The following is a 23619-nucleotide window of genomic DNA, read 5'->3' as shown; positions in this document are numbered from 1 at the left end:
GAAGTTGTCAGTGTATTGACTTACTATGATTAATGCTGTCTTCAGTAATAAAGACAAAGGACCTAATACAGCAAATATTTTTTATTACTGATACGAATTTAAAAATAAAAAATAAAAAACATATATGTATTTTTGCATCAATGTAAGTTGAGATACTTCAATTAAAATGCGCCACAAATACATTTCCTTCACTATTGAATTTCAAAATGTATATAAATACTCTGCATAGACTATAATGCATTATTATTATGATTATTATCCATTTGTTATGACATATTGATTACCAGGAAGCACTGGTCCTTTTAGTTGTAGTGATATGGTGAAAATAATAGTATCTCCTGTATAATGTAGGAGTGCAGAACTTTTTTTTTTTTTTACATACTCCATTTACATGTATGGCATAAGATTATATGAGTGGACAAAATATTTGAACCATCTTTCAATATAATGCAATTCAGTAAAACACCAATCCCATCTTTAAAAATGACAAAACAGTTGGATCAATTTGTCTGACACAGTCTCAACAAAAATGAAGAGGTACTTTTCTGTTGGACTGCATTAGACAGGGTTTCTGGCCACTCTGCTAAAAGCTGGGGAGTTTCGCACACGTGCACATCAGCTATGAATGCTGTTATCTTCCACACCAGATTTTACAACACAACTCCTGACAGCTCTTATTATTAAGCTGCCATTACTACCCCATTGGTGTTAGGTTCAATAGACTGGCAGAGCCGATATTCACTGTGCGTTTTTTTATTTAGAAACATGATGTAGCAGAGCTCAATTTACATGATATAAGCTATTTAATTCAACATGGATGAAGTGAGCTATATGAAAGTGTAGCTGTAATTTCTCCTTAGATCTGACCACAAAAGGGTACCCGATAACGTCCCTGGGGAGCAGCCAATAGTCCATTAATGCTCGCTTTTGAAAAGATTTTGGTTGTCCAAAGCGAGTTTAATTGCGTTTTCGGTCCCACGTTGGTTGATTATGCTGCTATTGCTTGAAACCACAGAACAAGGATATATAGAAGTGGGCAAAGGCTTTGACAGGTTAGATTGTCCTGCCTTGGGACTCGCATTTAGCCGGAGACCCCCGACGGCTGTGTGCTCAGAGAGCTTTGAGAGACAGCTACAGGGTTCCTCCGAGCGACAGAGAACGATTTAGTCACTGTTTCATTAGGCACTATTTGAACCTTTCAACTTATGGTGAATTAAAGGGGGCACGCTCAAATGGAAAGACTCTGAGGGGGGATTACGTAGGAGGGGCCACTGGAAATTAGCTGACGCCTAATTTAACTCGTTTCTGTCAGAGTTTGGGATACATTCCTAATTGAGAGGGGAAGCAGGTGAAGTTTTGGTCTCACGCGGACCCATTCAGAGCGGGAATAAATGGTCCCCTTTCACATCCCGCTGATGATCATATATTATTGGGGGAAAGCCACCTAATGAATATATATTGAAGTTCCTATTAATCGAATTAGAGTTCCCTTGCAGGTGTGAAAGACCAATGCAGCATTTATTTAAAGCGATTAACAATAGAATAAACCGCAGTTTTGAGAAAGACCCCCCAGCCCCACAAGACGTGACCTCAGACTGTAAGGCCGCTATAATGGGCTGAAGCTCATTTTGAGAGTTGATCTTTGTCCCGGTCAAATGGATGTCTCTCCCCAAACTGTCCCACTCGCTGAAACTTGTGATCGCATTGCTTTAGCAAACAAAATGTTTAAAATAATGCGAGGCAAGAGTCTGCGGAATGTAAATTTCAGATGAAAAAAGGAGCTATACCTACTAATGCACAGACAAACGAGACCACTCCAAAGACGTCAGGCCTCGGCCACCATTGAAAATGTGGCAATTACGCATGACAAAAGACAATTAATAAGAGCGCTTTTCAGCCGGCTGCAGCTGCTGTCTCGCGCGGAGAGATAGAGGCGAGAAGAAGCTGAAGTGCCGGTGTGGAAAAGAGGGGAACAGCGTTGTCTTTTCCAGAAGACACGTCCACTTTACTAATGAATCAGCACAGCAGCGCAGTATTCATCCGCCATAAATGCGGCCTATACTTCCCATCTGAAGCCCGCGGTGGCCGACACATCAGGAAATCATCACTGCTGTACATTTAACTGTTTTCTGGGGCCTAGTTTATTTTGCACCTTTTGGCCCCACCATTATACAAACTTTTTGCACAGTTCAATGTGCATCCTAAACTCTGATGGTGGCCTACTGATATCAAGCCAGATTTCGCTGTTAGGGACCAAACTACATTGGACAATGTATAACATTAAGGCTATTGGATTTGGTATGTTGTGAATAATTGGGGGGGGGGGGGGGCTAATTTGTCACGGCGTTGAAGGGCTAATCTGTGTGTGTGTGCGTGTGTAAGAAAGTGGGCGTTGTTAAAGTGACCTTTTAAAAATAGAAGTCAGGTGGGTAAATCTATCGAGGTCAGGTACATTCACACAGAAAGAGGCAGGGCCAGTGGAACACTAGAGAGTTCATTTATTTTTGCTCGGCTAATTGTATTTGTAAGATTAGCCAAGAAATGTACTTTTTGGCAGTAAAATTCCTTCCACTTCTCTTAATATATAGTTATAGTTAATATATAGTAGATACTGTTTACATAGTTGAAATATGGTATAAGTGTCTTTTAAATCTGTTTAGGCTGTGTGTGTATGTGTGTGTGTGTGAAAATTCAAAATAAAATGATGCATTACAGCCTAATTCCTCTGGGTTTTGTTTTTATTTATTAATTTATTTGATCAGTGAGATTTAATCGGGGTTTTTTGTTTCGTTTATAAAAAAAAACAAAAAACTGACAGGGCTGGTTCACTCGAGCCCAGAGAGCTTTTCACAAGGCCTTTGAGTTTCTCTCCATCTATCTCTCCACCTATCTCTCCATCCATCCACCTATCTCTCCATCCATCCATCCATAGAGCCAGCACCTTGGCTGAGAGGCGGACGCTGCCCAGACACACACAGTTCAGCACGCTGGACAGCTCCCACAGGGACCGCCCCCCGAAGGCCACCGACGGTCTGCGGAGTCATCTTCGAAGACTAATCACATCTGTATGACTGCAGGACGTGCTGAGCTGGATGTCCACGTGTAGTTAGCTGCATTCATGTTGGATGTACTCTTAATCATAGACTTGCAAGTCGGGGAGTGACATTAGAAAATAATTGATCTTGGTAGTTTTTATCAACCTTTAGACAACAACAAAGTGGATTAGCCAGGGATTGGCTGAACTCCAGATGTTCAGATTATTTAGAAGTTTAAAGAGTAGCCCAAAAACTGAAGTTTTTAAAACGCTAGGCATGTCAGGGTGTTGTTACTGTCGGATTTTAGGCCTAGTTTTACACGGGAAGGATGAACCATGTGTCTAAATGATTTGCAATACATGCTCAATTTGTTCGTTTTTCAAGGGAAGTTATCAAAATGCATATTTGAAAGGTCCCCTTTGAACCCGGGCTATAGCATTAACTACCTATTTTGATAGCGATTGCTATTCCTCCAAAGCCCCCTGGTGGACAGTGGGAGGCAGGACCGGGCAGGTCACCGTGAAGAAGATGAGTAAGGTCGGTGAAGGGCAGCGTCCCTGCTGAAGCGCTGACGTGCAAACATCCTGACGGTGGACATTTTTAAAGCTGCAGAGACTTCCGCCTCGTGGGGCTTATTCTGGAACGATATAAATGTGCTTCATCATTATGTAGGCAAGAACACAACTGTTATGACTCAGCAAACTTTTCAGTGATATTTAGTTGCAGTAGCAACTCTGGTGGCAGCTTTTTCATATTGAACTTATTCAAAACCAAAAGTTGTTTTTTTTTGTTTTTTTTTAAAGCGAAAAGTGTTCTCAGAAGTGAGAACCTCAAACCGGTTGGAGGTAAGCCTTCCGAAGTTGAGAGCCTTTGTTTGCAGAACAAGGACACTGTTCTTTTCGGCAACATGTGGAAGCAATTGCGCCAAGCGGCTGCATGGAGCTAGGGGGGGGGGGGTGTCATCGGCCCCGGGGCTCTGAGACATCGGTCTGATGCCCTTCTTCTGTACCCAGAGATAGGTGATTCATAGGGGCCCATTATTCTTCTGTTGCCCGTCAGGAGAGCCCCGGGGTAAGGGAGCTGGGGTAAAAAAAAAATAAAATAATAATGGCTATGCTTCAGGACTCGGTAAACAGCTGACGCATGTGTGCCGGTAAACAGGGGTCCCATTAGTTTTCCGTGGTGCTGAAAAGAAGAACTGCCCTGATGGTGTCATTTCTTTTCATAAAATGTGTGTGTGTTTGTGTGTGTGTGTGAAGAGAGAATGTGTCTGTGAGTGTGTGTGTGTGTGTGTGTATGTGTGAGAGAGAGAATGTGTTTGTGAGTGTGTGTGTGTGTGTGAGAGAGAGAGAGGGAGGGAGGGAAAGCTGTGGCTTGTGATATAGCGGTGTTGGAGCGCCCTCTATGAGTGACGCGCTCCACTGTTCCCAGTTTCTGGCTGATGCACAAGAACAGTGTCCATTCACTGAGTAATAAGTGCAAATTTGTATTGTAGTCTGGTGATAACGACTGGTAGACTAAGACCCGTTTACAGTGACACTAACAAAACAAGAACAGCAGACAGTGAAACATCATCAGATGCAACATAAGTTACTCGAAAACACATCAGACCTACTTCTGTCTTCCAAAAGTTCTCGTATCCAGATACATGTCGGCAGGGATATTCGTCTGCACCCCCTTAAAAAAAGACTCTTACTTTGAAAAGGGGTCCAGCGCTAGCAGGGAGGAGAGAGAGGGGGGGTGTCATTTCCTGAGCCTTATTTACTTTGAGCCAGATGATTTTTCGGAGGGGGCGGAGGGTGGACTGTAACATTGAATCAGTTACAGGTCGCTTAGCTGGAGCGCAGTTGTGAGAACGGTCGCGGATGCGGACGGAGGGTCGCACATATGCTCTCACAGCGCAGGATCACTGAGGATTACAACCGCTGCAAAGGACCCTTACTGCGCCTTTTGGAGCGACCAATTCACTGTGGATATACTTGCACGAAAGGAATATAAAGAGGGGATTACTAAAAAGGTAAATGAAAGGTTGTTGGAATCCGAAAGATGATTGAAACTAATTTTTCTTATTCTTAAAAAAAAGTTTGGGGTGTTGTTTTTAATGGAATAAAGCGTGGGAAATCCAACATAGATCATATTTTATAGGTCTGACAGGAGTTTAATTGCAGGCTAGTTTATCCAATTATTTGATTATCCTTTGTTCTGGAAAAGTTTCTTGAAAAGTTTCACTCACTAAAATGGGAACGCTCTGCTGCCCTGCAAGTTGGATGCAACTTCTGCATTAGGCAATGCATTATATATATATATTTTTTTTAGATTAGATTTCAGTTCCCCGTGCACCATATGGCCTCACCCCTGGACGCCGAGCAGGGAGATGCCGCTGACTCTGCTGGATAAAAGCGCTCGGTTTCGGCCTCACAGCTGGAGGTGTCACCTCGAAGACTGAAGGCACCATTGTGGGATGCTGCCTGGCATTTAATGGGAAACACATTGGAAATTGTACATCACATTGTTTTCCTCGTCTGGTCGTGGGATGAGGAATGAGGAATTAAAATGGAAAATCGGCACTGCAGGCACTGGAATGAGTCCGTCTGAGGCTTCAGAGCTGCAGCTGAATGGATTCAAGAGGAGAGAAAAGAAGAACTGAGTGTGTTTTGGAGCCACGACGCATTCTTCATTAACCACCCCGCTGTGTCACCAAGGGATTTTGCATACTGCTTGTGGTCAAATATTTAGACACAAAAAAATAGCCTATTCAAAACTTTTTTTTGCACAATTGTCGTTTTTTTTAAGACAGATTCCTTTTCCATATCATTTCCATGGAAAGCAACCTTTTTGACGCGGAATTCAACGGAACCATATCACCATCCGTGGAGGGCAGAAAGTTCAGACAAGTCTTATCAGCTGTTGCTCAAATGTATCCAGCCCAGCAGAGCTTTGCATTTGTTATCTGCCACATTTGTTGAGTCGCTTGGTGGGAGAGGGGGAAGCAGTCTGACTGCCCCTCCAGGCTTAGAGTCAGTGGCTGGAGGATCCTCGCCAAACCAAGGAAACCATCTCTTATTGAAATTGTTTGAGACAAGGCGTGTGCAGAAACACGTCGAAACGAATTAGGCATATTGTCTTTTGTGCGGAGTGGGCCCACTAATTATAGCGTTAAACGAGCCCAGGATGCCCACGGATAACTTAGCCCGTTTCGGATGAGCCAGAGCGGCCAGCCACAGGAAGCTATGCGAGGGCCAAAAGTTTTATTGTTTGGGGACACTGTCCATGCAAGATACAGACTATCCACAGTGGGTCCTGGACGCTAGAAAGAGAAAAGGGAGCTACAGATCAAATTTAAAAAACAATTTTAAGTTAAATAGCCCCGGGATTAGAGCTGATTTGGATGGTGATTTTAGAAAGAACAGCTCTGGTTTATGGAAATTAAAATGTTTAGAAACGCCTCTCAAACTGTGTGGCCCCTGATGAAAACCCTGATCCAACATCAGACAGAGAGACCAGGGGAATGACCGCTGGAGAGCTAAACCTGACAGGATCTGTGTGAGGAGTTGTGAGGAGTCTGGACTAAACTTGAGAATGTCTTAATTAGGCGTCCTTTACACATTTCGTTTGAAAATATGGTTGACAAGAACAAGGCTTTATATATATATATATATATATATATATATATATATATATATATATATATATATATATATATATATTTTAAGGCTTAGCAATCCCAGTTTTTAGTCAAAGCAATGAAAAGCGGAAATTTTCTTCAGTCAGACGAAAAGGAACACTTTAAGATGATGAGATCCAAGGAGGTTTAGTGCCCTCAAAAGGTGGACTGTGTCGCCCTCTGCCGACAGTCTTCATGTGGACTTGGAGCGCAGCGCTGCAGCGAGAGGCGCGCCCTGTCTGTCCTCTCCATCCTGTAGAGTTGGAATTGGCAGTCTTGCTATCTTAACCCTCACTTTACGAAAAATAATGAAAGTAATCCAGTGACGAATTTAGACTGTTACCTTTTCAGTAGGCCTACTGGAGTGATCATGTGGGAGACCACAAGCGTTGCTGTCAAGTTCAATAGATCCCTCTCTAAGTGTTTGATGGGTTATTATACCAAGAGCATGTTACCGGAAGCAGGGTAACTGCAAAAAGGCCGGGCTACACACGACATTAAGAAGTCAATAAGCAATTTATTTATAGAGCAAATAGTTATGTGAAAATTGGATAAAATGCAGAGACAGTGGTAATATATCTTACGAGGAAGGGCCAAACAATCCAAGTGTTTCTTTTACTAGTTGACTAAATAACTCGCTCTTCTGTCTTTACAGGCCAGAACATCCATAGTCATGGATGACGCAAAGACGTGTGTAGTCTTTGGGGGTATCTTGGTGGTGCTGGTTTCAGGTGAGTAGGCTGTAGGCCTGTTGTAATCTGCATACTCTTGATGTTTTGTGCTCATTTTTTTTTTGACAGTTCGCCTAATGTTTTCAAAACTATTTCTCAGTTACCTCCGGACTGTCGCAGCCACCTACCATTGTGTCCAATGAAGAAGAGTTCATCCTGCAGCCCAACTCCGTGTTCAACATAAGCTGTACTGGTAAAAGAAACGTCGTTTGGTCTGAACCCCTGCCGAAAAACACCTTCGTTTACCCAGGTTACTACACGGCGACGCTCTTCATTTACAACGCAACCGTGGAAAACACCGGGTATTACATGTGTACGTATGAAACCCAGGAGGGTGGACCGGAAGAAGACAATGAGGCGGGAATATATGTCTTTGTCCCAGGTGAATATGGCAGCAGTCATACTGTGTATGGAAATGTCAAGACTTTCTCATAGAGTGGCCACTGTGGCCACAAGTAACATGTAGTAAATGCTAAAACACAGTGTAACAGTAGCACAAGTAGAGAATCACAAAAACTCAGTCGTATCAGTTACACAGCATTATCTAAAGTAAGCTAACAGAAGCTAACATTAGCCACCATAAGCTGGTCATAGCAGGCCAAGTAAGGCTGTAGCAGAAAAACCCCTGAGTGTATTAAATTGAGCAAGGGTGCATTTTATTACTTTTTCATTTGTATGAAGAATAATGTGTTATTTCATCTTTCAATAGTTACATAGTCTCGCTTTAAAGGAATGTACACTAAAACATTTTATATATAGTCACTATGAAATTAAGTAGAAGTACAATGGATCACAATGATGCTTTTCAATCAAGCCAAATCCCATTAGGCTACATGGTGCGACCTCATTCCTTTCCTTACCTAGATCCCCAGGCTCCATTTGTCCCTGAGATGCCTGATAACTTGATAGTCCCCATGGACACAACTGGAGTCCCCATCTCCTGCCGCGTGTCTGACCCCTACTTTCACGTCATCCTGAGGAGTGTCTCCAGTGGCGAGGAGATGTCTGCATACTACGACAACAAGATGGGCTTCTTTGGAAACCTCTTGCCTGGGCAGTACCAGTGTGAAACCATTGTGAACAGCCAGACATTCAGAAGTGTCATTTATACTGTGGAGACTGAGGGTACGTCAAGACGAATGTGCATATAGAGGCCATGCAGTGTTGGGGAAAAGGGACATTTCATAGATTTGGTGTTATATTTTCTAAAATATGTATTCTCTTTGTGAAACGAACAACTTAGAATGAGTACGAGTCAAGTTAATATTGTGTATGTGTTTTCAAACTAAAGTGATAGGATAAGGATTCAAAAACTGCACAGCTGGAAACACTCCCCAAGTCTGTTTACCATGAGATGGCTTCAGGGTGATCTCACTGCATGAGAGCCATGGCATTATGTCATTATCACAGGGGGAGATGACTTAATACGTCTGTTTTCACTCTATGCATGTGTGAGTGAGTAATGAAGACCTACTGAGCCACCACTCGGTGATAAATGAGCTCATGGTAATGAAGTTGTCACTATCTTGGGACCTGTGAGATGACGGTGCTGATATCTGCTCTCTGGTGGCCTCTCTAGCCCCTGTGGCGATGGAGGACTTTGACGTGGAAGTAAAAGCCAGTGAGGAGACCGTAAGAGCAGGGCAGCCTTTTACCGTCACATGCATCGCTCCCACTGGACTGGGCTTTCAGCAGCAGTGGCTCCATCCTAAAAAACAGGCAAGATGCAATCCTTTTCCTTTCTGTGTTTTTTAAAATTTCAATGTAGTCTCCTTTATGGCTTCATCCATAATCAGCTTCAGCGTCTCAGCCTTCTTGCCCTATTTCCTTCAACCCCTTGTCATACTTCCATGTCATTTCCTACCCAGGAGCACTAAGCCTTAAATTAGCGAGTAATGGTTTTGGACCTAAACCTAGCAGCGGCAAGTGGAATATAGCTCTGAGGACGGCCCTTAGTGGTTACAAAGTATGTGTTAGGAAAGCAGCGACTGAATGTTGTGTCTTCATTATGAGGACGACCAGCCAAATAGCTCCTCTTCAGGACAAACGGCTTGAGGGGAGCAGGCAGTTCAAAAGAAGAAGAAAAAAGGATAGTAAATCCTTTGACCCCAGTGACCTTGAGACATGTAGGACAGATGCTGTCTGCACATGACAGCCAAATAAACATTTAATGCTTTTGAAGTGTTAGCTGAGAGGATCCAAAAGAGTCTCATGTGCAATTTATGTTTGTTTATATTTATATTCAGATTCTTAATCTATACAGCACGTTGTCTGTTTTTCTGCATGGGATTCCTCTAAGCCCTTTTCCAGAAACAGTGAGGGTAGGAACACTGGAGTCTTGACTCCTGGTTTTGGTCTCAGTTGCAATTACAGGCTTTTAAAAAGCTCTGTGATCCTGATTTATCTCCTGTGGCCTAGCAAGTGTTTTAACCATTAGCCTTCAGCAGCACGACAAACCGATTCTCATACATTGTACCTGTAAAACTGAAAACAGTTAAAAAAGTTAAAAAAATTCAAATATCTTATTACCAAGATTTTTTTAATAATTCCGGTGAGTTGGATCTCAAACCCATATTGTTCTTCTGTTCTTATAGGCTGTGAATGCAGTTCAGATGAAGCAGACTTTTCCTGACCGGGTCATCTACACCCTCAGTATCCCACAAGCCACCTCTCAGGACAGCGGCACCTACGAGTGCTCCATCACCCACGAAATCAGCGGAGAGGTCAGAGTCAGCAGCGCGGCTGTCACCGTCTTCGGTAAGTCTTTGTCTGCTCAGAAAGGTTTTTGGATACCTTTTTAATGAGTTCTCAGCAGAACTGGAATAATGTGAATAAGCACTCACACCACTGACTTATACCCACTTAATCCAAATGTAATAACCTCATCATCATTTGGGTAAAATTGTCATGGTTTCACATATGTGCACAAGGTGCTTTTAGTGGTGTGTGGAAGTCATTTTCTACCATCCGACTGTAAAGCTTCACCTCTGCTTTTAACATCAGTGACTGTGTTTTATGGGATGGTTTCAGCAGATGTGTGTCAGGCCTTCATTTCACCTCAACCCTCTCTGTCACTCTGCCTTCAACTCAATCCTCGCCTTCCTCCACTGTCCCTCTGTTTTTACTCACTGAATCCATTTCTTGATCCATTGACATCCATGATCACCTGCTTATTCTTTTCTTCTTTTCTGTCTCTCACTTTAGAGGAGAATTCCTTTGTGGCACTAGACCACAGTGGGATTATAGCTACGGAGTTTGCCCACCTTTTAGAGGAGACAGAGTTTACCATCCTCATTGATGCCTACCCGGCCCCCAAAGTGATGTGGCTGAAAGACGGCAAAGCCATACCAGAGAACTACTACGTCCTCACCAAAACTAGTCACCTTGAAGGGAATCGGTGAGAATAAAAATGTGGCATTGATCTTCTCATTAACTCTCCGCAAGAAAGCAGATGAGTGTATTTCCCAAATTGTCAACTATTCCTTTAATTAAATGACAAAAGTATTTGCTAATTTGCTCCTCACAGGTATCAAAGCATTCTGACATTACGGCAGCCTCTGGTGAAAGACAACGGGAATTACACCATCACAGCCCTCAGTGGCTCACGCACGGCACAGTTCTCCTTTACCCTCAAAGTGAAAGGTAAGATAGATACAGTAGATGGATTAATGAATAGTTAGATAGAGGATTTGTGATCTATGACTGAGCGCTGTACATGTCTTTCTTTCAGCCCCCACCGCAGTGATGTTCCCCCCATCCTCAGCCCCTGTGCTGCTGCCACAGGTAGAGGAGATGGTGGTGCCCCTCCACACTCCTTTCACCTTGACCTGTCGGGGGGAGGCAAAACTAGCCTGGGATACACCGCTCTATGTGCCCGAGAAAACACAGGAGGACAACAGCGGCCTGTTTGTCACCACCATCACTGTGGACAACTCTTCTGCAATGCACACTGGCTACTACACATGCTTCTACAGTAGAAATAACACTGAGGATACAGAGGACAGCAGCATCTACATCTATGTGCCAGGTATGGGGTACAGAGCAGCTTTCAGCTTGTGTGTTTTTATTATTTGACTTTATTATCTGTTCTAAGAAACTTATTTCACTCCAACTCAGATCCCGATGTTCCTTTTGTGCCATCACCGGTGCCTTTTGGCAACCATGTCCTGTCTGACCACGAGGAGATGGAGATCCAGTGTCGAGTGTCTGATCCCAGTGCCAACGTGACCCTGGTTAACGTTGACACCCAGCACCCTGTGCCTAGTTTTTATGACAGCAAGAGGGGTGCTTTGGGAGTATTCACTGCTGGAACCTACGTCTGTAAGGCCCTCATAAACGGAGAGGAACACTACAGCGAGGAATACATTGTCCATGGCTGGACAGGTGTGTGTTCACGTGTCTGTGAACGTGTAAATCTGTGTCAGTAGATGTGTGTAGCATCACTTAAAAAAAGAGGGGTTTCACTTTTCAAAGCTTATCTGTCAGCTCCATGTTTTCTTTGGTGGATCTGTGCCTTCCCACAGGCATTTTGACCTTGTCAATTGTTGTATCTCAGGTGGCGCTGCACTGCATGTTGAGCTGACAGCCAGACGGACTGCTCTGCTGGTGGGAGACACCATCACAGTCACCTGTCTGGCTCGGGGATCTGAGATTCTGGAAGACCACTGGAAATACCCTGGCAAACTGGTGAGGGCACAAGTCATCCTATGCAGCACAAAAACTATTCAAACTGATTAGGTGTTTAGGAGTGAGTCTCCTCACAGTAAATCCTATTGGAAGGTAGTTTGAAACTCAAAGTACCCGATGTTCCTTTTCGTTTGACAGGCTAATCGTGCTATCAAAACAGTGCATGAAAACAAGAGGGATCAGGAGATCCTTTACACCCTGACGATCCCGCAGGCCTCAACCAAAGACAGCGGCATCTACTCTTGCTCCATCACTGATATTATTAGTAATGAGAGCCAGACAAAGCAACTTGCTGTTCGAGTTTATGGTATGAAAGCTGTATTTTGTTTACTTACAGTAAATATCATGTGGCATTATTTCATAAATTCCTGCCTTTCCTGAGGTGATGAATGATTGCTGATTGTCTGTCGGCCTCTCCACTTTTCTAACAGCGAGTGAGTTTATGTCCATCCAGCCGGAGTTTGGAGAATATGAATCGGCAGAGCTGGATGAGGTCCGGGAGTTCAAGGCCGAAATTAGCTCCTTTCCCAGTGCTCATGTCACTTGGCTCAAAGACGGCGTCCCACTCAGTGATGTGACAGCGGAGATCTCCACAAGCCTCCGGCAGCTCAACGAGACCAGGTGACACTACCATACAAAGTCAACTAATGACAGCAGAGCTAATGACAAGCTCAAAATGAACATTCCCACACATTACCTGGGTCTGTCATTAGGGTTTAGTGCGACTGTGAACTTCTATGACTGTGTGTTTATAGCAGTTTCTTGTTTCATTGCTCTGTGCAGCTACATGAGTATTCTTACCCTGATCCGGGCCAAGGAGGAGGACAGCGGGAACTACACCATGCGAGTAGAAAATGGAGACCAAAGTCGCTATGTCGGATTGATCCTGGAGGTCAAAGGTCAGAGAGAGGAATGCCCCAAGCCCTTCATTCCCTTTATTTCTTTAGATACCTCTCTCACAAACCTTCAGCCCCAGTTACAGTCTTTTTCTTACATATTTACACACACTTTGCTATGCTTACCGCCTTCTGTCGGACTATGTTACAGTTCCTGCAGTCATTGTGGACCTGATGGACATCCACCATGGCTCAGCTACAGGCCAGTCTGTGGTGTGCATTACGAGAGGGCAGCCCACTCCTGTGGTGGAGTGGTTCATCTGCAAGAACATCAAACAGTAAGTTCAGTCCTCTTTAGTACAACATTCATCCAACAGGCATGCCTCCAGACTTCTCAATCTACATACATGCAGTCACTACACACTTTAATTGATTATATATCTCTCTTCCTTTGATCCCATGAAGTTGTGCCAATGACTCGTCTTCCTGGGTGTCCCTCCCCGCTAACTCCACGGAGATCACAATGGACTCGCACTTTGACGAGGACAATAACCTGGAGAGCCAGGTCTTGTTTGGCCATCTGGAAAACACACTGGCGGTGCGCTGCCTGGCCAGGAACGAAATGGCCGCCGTCAGCAGGGAGGTCAAACTGGTGTCCAGTGGTAAGAACACACACACATTACACCAATGTTTGTTTCCTCTGAAGTAACTTTACCCAGCTTTTAAATTGACATATGATGTTGTTGTTTCCACCTTGTTTCCTCTGAAGTTCCTTCCATTTCTGACACTCAGAGTGTGACAGGCTTTGTAAGTCACTGTGTGCAAATGTAGTGCTGTCAGTGTTGCAGCAGCTGTCAGATGATGAGTTTGCGGTGAGACAGCTCATAGGGGGCTGTGCTTTAGCCATGAGGAAAGGGCTCTTATTCTGACAGCTAATTCAAGGAAGCAAGAGATCGTTTGGCCATTTGGTTTAGCTTTAGACCCCCAACCTCTCCACCTACCCCCATGCCCACTCGCCCTAAGCAAGTGCCTGGACCCCTCCCCCACCCCCACTTCCATGTTATCTTCCCAGCATACCTTTTGGTTTTAGTAATCTGGACACCCTGCGGATTTAATTGTCTCTCAGGCCTGACAGACGACATTTCTTATGCAATACGTAGAAAGTATTTCATTGTAAGCATTTCATTTGTCATTATAACAGACACATGTTGACACATGTGATCAATGTGCTGTCCATCTAAAATGTGCGTCCACTGGCTCTCCTCCTGAACAGGCCCTCACCCAGAGCTGACTGTAGCTGCTGCTGTGCTGGTGCTCCTGGTCATTGTCATCATCTCACTCATTGTCTTGGTTGTTATCTGGAAACAGGTATTGCTGCCATCATTCTGCATTCATTCTCACATATTCACTCTCTCATCTATTCTTCTACTGTCTCACTTGTTTATGTATTCGTAAAATGACTTTGGAGCAAATTAGCCTTGCAAAATCAAGCCTAAATTTTCCTGATTTATGTTTTCAGATTAAGACCGCAGTATTAAAATTAATGATATTAGTGGTTTATGACAGCTAACGAGCAGATATGTATTTTGAATTTCAATTGTGCATGGTGCCAAATTAATTTGGGTATCACCAAATAACAACGCTCCTAACCAAAGCAAAAGTATACTGAAGAAATAAAATGTGGGGGAGTACTTTGCAAGGCAAAGAAAATTGCTGTTAAAAACAACTGAGTATGGTAAAACTGTCCCAAATGCCAAATATGAGACCCAATAGCAAGTCCAGCAATCCCCAGCCTTGACTTTACAAAGGTTAATTAATCAGCTCTCATATGTGTTTTGTCTCCCAGAAACCACGGTATGAGATCCGCTGGAGGGTCATAGAGTCTGTGAGCCCAGACGGCCACGAGTACATCTACGTGGATCCCATGCAGCTTCCGTATGACTCCAGATGGGAGTTCCCCCGTGACAGACTTGTGCTCGGTGAGCTGACTGTCATTTTCAATGTGTTAAAGCTGCAGTCTTGTGGCGGTGGCTCTGCAGCCTCCCTGCAGGGATGTTCCAGTCAGGATGTCTAACACTGTCTTTGAAGTGAGGCTTTTATAAGCTAATCTGGCTTGGGCAGTAGGGGTCTGCTGGCTCAGTGATCACGGGGACATTCAGCCATTGAAAGAGTCATAGATGAAAAAGCAGAGGCATCCAAAGTGCATGGATGTGTTTGTATGTCTGTGTTTGTGCAGGTTCTGTTGTTATTCTTTGTTGATAATTGATCTTATGACTCCTGTGTTTTTCTCAGGTCGTATCCTGGGCTCTGGAGCCTTTGGGAAGGTGGTAGAGGGCACCGCCTATGGACTTAGCCGCTCCCAACCTGTCATGAAGGTGGCAGTGAAAATGCTGAAACGTGAGTTTAACAGCCATGTTGTTAACAGTCATCTGATATGTTTCTTTATACCAGTAAAGCTTAGGTGAGGGCAACTGTTATTACTCCTGCAACTCATATATACTACAAATCTGAGGTTTTCAGGGGTGACAGGCACAACAGGAAGTTAGTTATTGTAGTTTGGTTCGCTGATTTGGCCCACTTATCAATAGAGTCAGCAGTGGGAGCAGCAGCAGAGGCTCTGACAGACAGCAGTGATATGTAGCCAATTAAGGTACTTTCAGACCCTTAGCGCCCAATTGCTGCAATTCGCGCCAAAAATCACACTCATTATCGGAGTCATAAAACAGTCAAATCTGAACACACAGACATGATACACATATCTTTAGATTCACTGACACTTCCCGAGGATATCATTATCTCAGATATCCATTGCGAATAAATGTCCATAAATCCGCTTAGAAATCAAAGAAAAAAGATGCTCCTTATAACTCCAGAACTTGCCTGAGAATCACCAAATTTTTTAGTTTTCTTCAGTATCAAAGTAATCCAGTGATAGTTTTCTGTACATCCATGAATACATTTCAAACAGGAACTGCTAATAGCTAATTTGGCATATGCCAAATTGCTAAATGGGGTGCAGACAGGTGTTGTTAGGGGGTTTTGAAAACTCCCACCATAAATTAATAAGACTGAAAAAGCTGAAGGATGAAAGTGTAGCAACACCTCACCTGACAAGTGTTTTTATTCAACTGGTGCAGAACTTTAGTCTTTTGGTGGGCAACGGTGGAGAAGTGGAAAAAGTGATTGAAAGGAAGGTACTTAAGAATCTAAAGGATAATAAAGATACTGTTTTACAACCAGATAAAACGAGTAATTATAGAAATCAGATGAAAGAGGTCTTGGCTTGATGTGTGGTCCGCTGGCTTGATAGTTTGAATATGTGTGATGATATTCATGGTTGCTGTACCTTCTTTCAGCCACGGCACGCTCCAGTGAGAAACAGGCCCTGATGTCTGAACTGAAGATCATGACTCATCTTGGACCACATCTCAACATTGTTAACCTCCTGGGAGCGTGTACCAAGTCAGGTGAATAATACACACACAAATTGTAGATATAAAGACTCATTCATAGGAAAATACATACTGTATAATAGCAGTTTAGTTGAACCATTGTTGCCTCTCCCTTGCAATTTAGTCACCACTTTACAAAGACAAACATAATAACGCCCACGTTCATGCTGCCAAAAACATACCCACACATACACACACCCATTCAGATTTGGCATTTGTACACATTTACAGCTCTAACAGCCAAAAAAGATCGACAGCCCTGTCTCAGCTCTTGGTTGGTGTGGTATTTTAATAGGCTTTTTATGGGAAAGTGCCAGCTTGCTCTCTTGACTGTGCTTTTAGCCTTTACGAGCCTCTGATAAGATTAGCCTGCAGACTGACGCCGATGCACAACTTTATCTGCTGTGTTGTTCCCAGGCCCTATCTACATTATCACAGAGTACTGCTTCTACGGGGACCTGGTCAACTACCTGCATAAGAATAGGGAGAACTTCCTCAGCCTGAACCCAGAGAAAACTAAAAAAGAGCTGGATATCTTTGGAATCAACCCCGCAGATGAGAGCAGCAGGAGGTACTGCATATATGTTTCTAAGCTTTCATACATGTAATTACATGGAAAATGTTAAGGCAAGGACAAAAACACACACATTTAAATACACTTCAGTTGCCACTCCCAAATATTACAGCCACAACAATTTGCACAGTTAACGGTGCAAATTGAACGGTAACTCTATCGCCATTTTCTCCAAGGTTGAGGAGATTGTCTGGCGTCTTCACCTAATCAAATCGCAGTCTGAAGTGGTCTCAGCTTTCATCCTAATTTCATTGTATTGGAGGTACCTGTTAATTCTGTCCGCCCAGACATGCATGGTGAAACAGCAGCCCTCTCTCTCCCTCCGAGGCTCATCTGTGTTGATGGATGACTCACAGTGACCACCGCTCGAATTGACCATAACATGATTTAATCCTGGCTACCATGTTAGGCTCAACCACATCTTCCTCTAACCCCGGCCAGAGAGGGACTGAGAGGATTTAAGGACACACAATAGGGGACTGAATAAGATGTATAACATAATGTATTATCACCATATGTCTTTATATGGCTCAATATTCCCACAACCTGTCCTCGCCTCATCACTAACAGCATTCCTTCTTTGTGTCTCTCTTGTCTTTGCACACAGTTATGTGATCCTGTCTTTCGAGAGCAAAGGAGACTATATGGATATGAAGCAGGCTGACAACACTCAGTATGTGCCCATGCTGGAGATGAGCAATGCCTCTAAATACTCAGACATCCAGGGGTCTAACTATGACCACCCACCCTCTCAGAAAGGATCAAGTGGTACGCACATACAGTTTCGTCTTTTTCTCTCTGTCCTCCTTTTCACTCACTCCTCTGAGTTATTGGTGTGTACTTGCTTGGCTTTAGTGCTGTGTTTGAGTCAGTGTTGGTTAAGGGGTCCACCCTTGTCAGAATTTAGGACTGGTATAGCCCTGTAATTACATGGAGAGGATAATTGTAGCACACGCATAATAATGCACGGGTTCTCCCTGCCATTAGTAAAAGCCAGGTTTGAGCAGCCAGTACTATATTTACAATGCATGATGAACATATACTTGTGGACCGCCTCATGGTGTTTTCTGTTTTCTAAACCAGAGGGCGAGATGGACGACCTGCTGTCAGACGACATGAACGAGGGCCTCACCACCACGGATCTGCTCAGTTTTACCTACCAGGTGGCCAAAGGCATGGAGTTTCTGGCTTCCAAAAATGTAAGTTTTGCCCGCAGAGGGATGATGAATGAAAATCATATCTTTTTTCCACAGACGTATTTGTACTGCTGGGGTTTGCATACCACATAGGTCCTGCAACCCCGCATTCCCCTGCTTCCCACTGGTTGTGGATTTTGAACTGTGTCCTATATGATGACAGTTGTGCCAGCCAAGGGGGACTGAGGAAATCAGCAGTTCTGTGATAAGCTGTGCCGTGAAGGCTGTTGAGCCCACTCAGGAGACAGACCAGGGGCTGAATATAGTAGCAGCACAGCCAGGGCTAGAATTACCAGGCAGGGACACGCTGCAGCCAGAGGCTATTCATTCAGCTTCATAGTTATTATCCCTAAATATCCAGTGGTCACAGCCATCCCTCCAACTGGCATGTTTACACAAAGACCACGCTTTATAAAGCAATATGAAACTGCATTAAAAATGAACTCAGCTGAAATGAAATACATACAGAAATAGATGCAGTCAGTAGCTGTGGGAGTGAAATATGTTGGTTTGGGAATGGATGTAACATTGAATTGAAGAATTGAAAACAGTTGTGTATGATGCGATGAACTGCTAATCACCTTTGCTTACTCTCTCTGTTTGCAGTGTGTGCATCGGGACCTTGCTGCCAGGAATGTCCTCCTCTCTCAGGGCAAGATAGTGAAGATCTGTGACTTTGGACTGGCCCGAGACATCATGCATGACAACAACTATGTCTCCAAAGGGAGCGTAAGTCTCTGTCCATACATGACTATCACTTTATGCCTAAAACATTGCTTTATTATTCTTTTCCACAGTGGTTTTGCAAGTGTGATTGAACATTTCCTCCCTGCCATCACACAGACTTTTCTGCCAGTGAAGTGGATGGCGCCAGAGAGTATTTTTGACAACCTGTACACCACTCTTAGTGATGTTTGGTCTTATGGCATCCTACTCTGGGAGATATTCTCCTTAGGTGAGCCCCTGCAAACATCTATTAGAGAAAAGAAATACTTGAGACTGGAGTTTGTTCACAAACTCATGAGAATCTGTTTCGGTCTGAAGGTGGCACCCCATACCCAGGGATGGTCGTGGATTCAAGCTTCTACAACAAGATCAAGAGTGGATACAGGATGTCCAAACCAGAGCACGCACCTCCCGACGTGTACGTGATCATTTGCATGATGACTATACTGTTGCTGTGCATGACACAAAGCTTCCCTAACATCCTGTCAGATGAGGAATGCATTGGGCTGTAAACTGTTTGTTTCTGAACTGTGATATACAGCGGCTGACAAGAGTCATGGCAAAATTGCAAGGTACAGGACAGGTCGTACAGTTCTCTATGGTAACATCACCTGCTTTTGCTTTTTCAGGTATGAGATGATGATGAAGTGCTGGAACAGTGAGCCGGAGAAGAGGCCTTCTTTCCTGGGTCTGAGTGATACTGTAGCTTGTTTGCTGCCCTCCAGCTACAAGAGGGTGAGTCTCCATGTGACCTCGCACGTCCCCAGACCTCTTTGGATTCTTAACGCCTGCTTTCTAGTTTACCACCTCTCATTCTTGACCCCATGGTTGGACCTGCACATTCTGTTCCTCTTTCTTTTTGCATTTTGCAAATGTCCTCTCTCATGCTTCAAACCTGTACTTTTTGCCAAGCAAAGTACAAGTTGAAAATAATTTAAATACACTCTTAAAGTAGTAGGCTGTTCATTTAAAATCCCTTCCACTTCCCCTGAGAGTGCATTAGCAGTGTTTCTGCAGGCTCTCAGTGTTTCTGTAAAACAGAAACCTACAAGTGATTATAGTGCAAATGCAGCAGCTGGATGTCCGAGCGGCTGGCGTAAGTCTGGGTAATGACGCAGCTCCAGTTCTCGCCTCCACCACCCAACCTTAATTACCCCATTAAACTCCACACCACACATGGCACATCAAAACAGCTTTACCTCTGCCTCCTTCACAGAGTTTTAATGACTGGGGGCAGAGGAGGAACCAACTCATGTTTTAGCACCTCGGGCTTGTGTGATTTTCAGTTTGGATCGCACCATCCAGCTGGCAACACAACTAGTGATCACACTCATACCACAATTCTCCTGTGGCTTTATTGCGCTTTATTAATTCTGTGCTTACACAGAATTACACATTGTATCATCATGACTTCTGTGCAGCAAACATTAACACAAATGTTGACATGTCGTTTGTGATTCCACTTTCTAACAGCATTTCATTTTAACGTACCTGTTTGTCTTGTGCAGCATTATGAGCGGGTGAACCATGACTTCCTGAAAAGTGACCACCCCGCTGTGACTCGGGTGTGCATGGAAAATGATGATGCGTACATTGGCATCACCTACAAGAACCAGGGCAAGCTGAAGGACAGGGAAAGCGGCTTTGACGAGCAGCGGCTGAGCTCTGACAGCGGCTACATCATTCCCCTCCCCGACCTGGACCCTATATCTGACGATGAATATGGAAAGAGGAACAGACACGGGTAAATGGAACCAAACATTTACCTCTACTACTCTACATTGTCTATATTGCACCACAGATGGCACTAACCTGTGTTATTTGTGTCCCCTGCAGCTCTCAGACGTCTGAGGAGAGCGCAATTGAGACGGGCTCCAGCAGCTCCACTTTTGCTAAACGCGAGGGCGAGACTCTGGAGGACATCACGCTGCTGGAAGAGATGTGTCTGGACTGTAGTGACCTGGTTGAGGACAGCTTCCTGTGACACCTGCCCAGCCTGTAGAGCAGAAGCACCAAGGAAATGGGGTGTAAGGACAGAGGAAACTAGAGAAAGACTTGTAAATCAACCAAAGACTCTGCTGTCTAACCTCAAGCCCCTCCATTCCTCCTCCTCGACCGCCTGTTCAGAGGACTGAACAAAACCACTTCACTGTCTGGATGAGTCTGTGGTGACAGTACGGTACGCCCTTCACTCCTCCCTGGACACTGCCCCCTGTTGGGCTGGAGGAGTGAGTGAGCATTGATGAAAACGTGACATCAAGGACTCAAAGAACCACCAAGCCTGTGTGTCGGACCTATCAAGATAAAAGATTGTCATTTTAATTTGCAGAGCTTTATTCTATCGGGCATTCTTTTAACAGCAATATAAGCAAGAAGGGACGAGTTCAACATGTTGGTCAGCAACTCTAAATGAACACCACAGGATATCATTCATATGAGATATATTTAACCACTACAGATGCACTAAACTAGATGAGTCCAATACTAGCAACAGCATTGGCAGGTAAACTCACTTCACACTCACCTGCTGCAAGAGAAGCACCTGATGCTGGCACAATCAGTAGCAATACCCGGATTTAAAAGCACAAAATCTGGACTATGTGCATTTTTTTTGTATATGACCATATAATGTTTTCAATGGCTAAATACGTGCAGTAATTCAAAGTTATTTTTTTACGTCATCATTATGTAAACATGTATTATTTGTGAATACCGAGTAGATATCAACCATAGCTGTTTGAATGGTTATGAGAATAGAGTTTTGAGTCGCATGCATCTTTGCAGTGTCTCACCTTTTGCCCAAATACAATATAATGTTCTCAGATTTCATCCCCAATAAAGACGTCAGTCATATTTGTCATATGGGCTTTGAAAAACAAAGCGTGATTGTATTGTAAATAGCTCCAGAGTTGTTTTATAAGAGAGAGTTATTGGGATAACAGTATTTTATGTAAGCACATATTAAGCTTCTTCACCCTCATTCGCCCCAGCGAAGCCAAGGCTTTTGATGAAACCATTACAACAAAGGAAATATAATATATTTTCCTCAATAGGAATAACATTGGCCATCGTAGTGGACAGCATACAGCTTTGACCATATTTGTGGATTAGAATGTTTTTAATGCATGACATGGATAGTATTAATCAATTTGGCTACTACAAAAATGAGGAACGTAAAATAAAAGGAATGAAAGAGAAACCCAGTTCATAATGTCAGTAAACATGGCAGTATGGCAAAAAAAAAGAAGTTAATTATATCCAATAGCAGTGCTTTACAAGCAGGTTGTGTCCTCCAGTCTCATATTTTATCTAATGTCCTGAAGTCTATTAGCAGGTTCTAGTTATACTAAGACACTAGATGGACTAGAGATCCATGTTGATCTGATGTTATACATCAAATATGTGTAAACGCTGTAATCCTCCGTATCTTCCTGCTACTGTACCAGCTATGCCACTGCCTCTGCCTCTCTCTGTTGACTGCGATATAATCTGCAATCACTTGTTGCACTTTCCTTTTTTTCCCATTTTGTTTTGGATGTTGCAGAAGAGTTAGCCAGGCTGAGCTAAAAAAAAAAAAAAGAAAGAAAGAAAAGTCTTGCTTTGTGCTTTAGATGTTTAAAACAGTGTGGATGTGAATGTTTGTGCCGCAGGTGAATGGTGTGTTGTTGACGGTACAGTATCTGTAATTATAGGTAATCACACCCAATATGATGATTTAATACTATGTTTCAATATTTTACATCATGTACATTCAGATGATTTATATTTCAATAAATGATTTATAAAGTTAAAAAAAAAGTCCTCCCGCTCTCTCTGATTTTAAAGAATTACACAACCACACAGAAACAACAACATAAGTAGTAGAAAAGGATTTATGGGGTGCATGTCTATGTGGAATGGGGAAAAATGGCCAAATTAAAAACTTGTACATTTTTTGTCCTCAAGGATGTTAGATGCAATAAAAGATGCAGCATTCCAGGTCGAGAGTAATGAGAACAAAAAACATGGATGAATGGTACTCATTTTGGATATTTGGCAACATAACATATTGGTAAATGACATCAAAAGACTGGAAAAAGAAATGCCTTCTGTATGTAAGGGCATTGTCATATACAGTACATACACAACACACACACACACACACACAACCAGTGGTGGAAGAAACACATACATTTAAGTTAAAGTACTAATACAACAATGTAAAAATGCTCCATTACAAGTGACAGTCCTTCATTCAAAATCCTTCATAAGTAAAAATGCAGAAGTATATCAGCAAATGTATTAAAAGTATCAAAAGTAAAAGTATTCATTGTGCAGTAAAACGGTCCCTGTGACTGATATATTATTATATATGACATTATTAGATTGTTTATTCTGATGCAACAATGTGTAGGTAGCATTTTACTGTTGTAGCTGGTCGTGGTGGAGCTAGTTTGAACTACTTTACATACAGTTAGGTTGTTTAGTCCAGTGGTTTCCAACCTTGGGGGCAGTTCCCGCCAAACGGTCACAAGATAAATCAGAGGGGTCGTGAGATGATTGGGGCAAAAAAGAAGAAAAACAAAGCTGTATTCATTTCTTAGACTTTTCTCTAATCGTTGCTTGTTGTTGGATACGCTGACCTCTTTGGGCCTCAAAGAGATATTTAAATGAAACCATCTGAGAAGTTTAAAGGGGAAAACTCTCTTTGGCGAAACTGCTATCAACTCATATATCAAC

General features: G+C 43.2%; 1 protein-coding gene across 1 annotated transcript; it reads left to right on the top strand.

The window, feature by feature from the left end:
- Nucleotides 1–4836: 4836 nt before the first annotated feature.
- On the top strand, nt 4837–22698 carry pdgfra (platelet-derived growth factor receptor, alpha polypeptide). The gene is made up of 29 exons (XM_044199034.1): nt 4837–5052; nt 7355–7430; nt 7531–7812; nt 8295–8555; nt 9010–9149; nt 10025–10187; nt 10635–10827; nt 10957–11072; nt 11161–11457; nt 11547–11813; nt 11986–12116; nt 12255–12423; nt 12548–12737; nt 12900–13015; nt 13164–13290; nt 13418–13614; nt 14226–14320; nt 14799–14931; nt 15245–15349; nt 16309–16419; nt 16822–16975; nt 17586–17746; nt 18062–18177; nt 18781–18903; nt 19018–19129; nt 19219–19318; nt 19530–19635; nt 20409–20644; nt 20737–22698. Exons 2-29 carry the CDS (start codon nt 7373–7375, stop codon nt 20882–20884), a joined length of 4407 nt encoding a protein of 1468 aa, XP_044054969.1. The 5' UTR covers nt 4837–5052; nt 7355–7372; the 3' UTR covers nt 20885–22698.
- The last annotated feature ends 921 nt before the right edge of the window (nt 22699–23619 follow it).

This window comes from Siniperca chuatsi, linkage group LG6 (assembly GCF_020085105.1).
Source record: "Siniperca chuatsi isolate FFG_IHB_CAS linkage group LG6, ASM2008510v1, whole genome shotgun sequence".
Classification (NCBI taxonomy): domain Eukaryota; kingdom Metazoa; phylum Chordata; class Actinopteri; order Centrarchiformes; family Sinipercidae; genus Siniperca; species Siniperca chuatsi.
The sequence above is the reverse complement of the archived record's forward strand: the minus strand, read 5'-3'. Positions and strand labels throughout refer to the sequence as shown.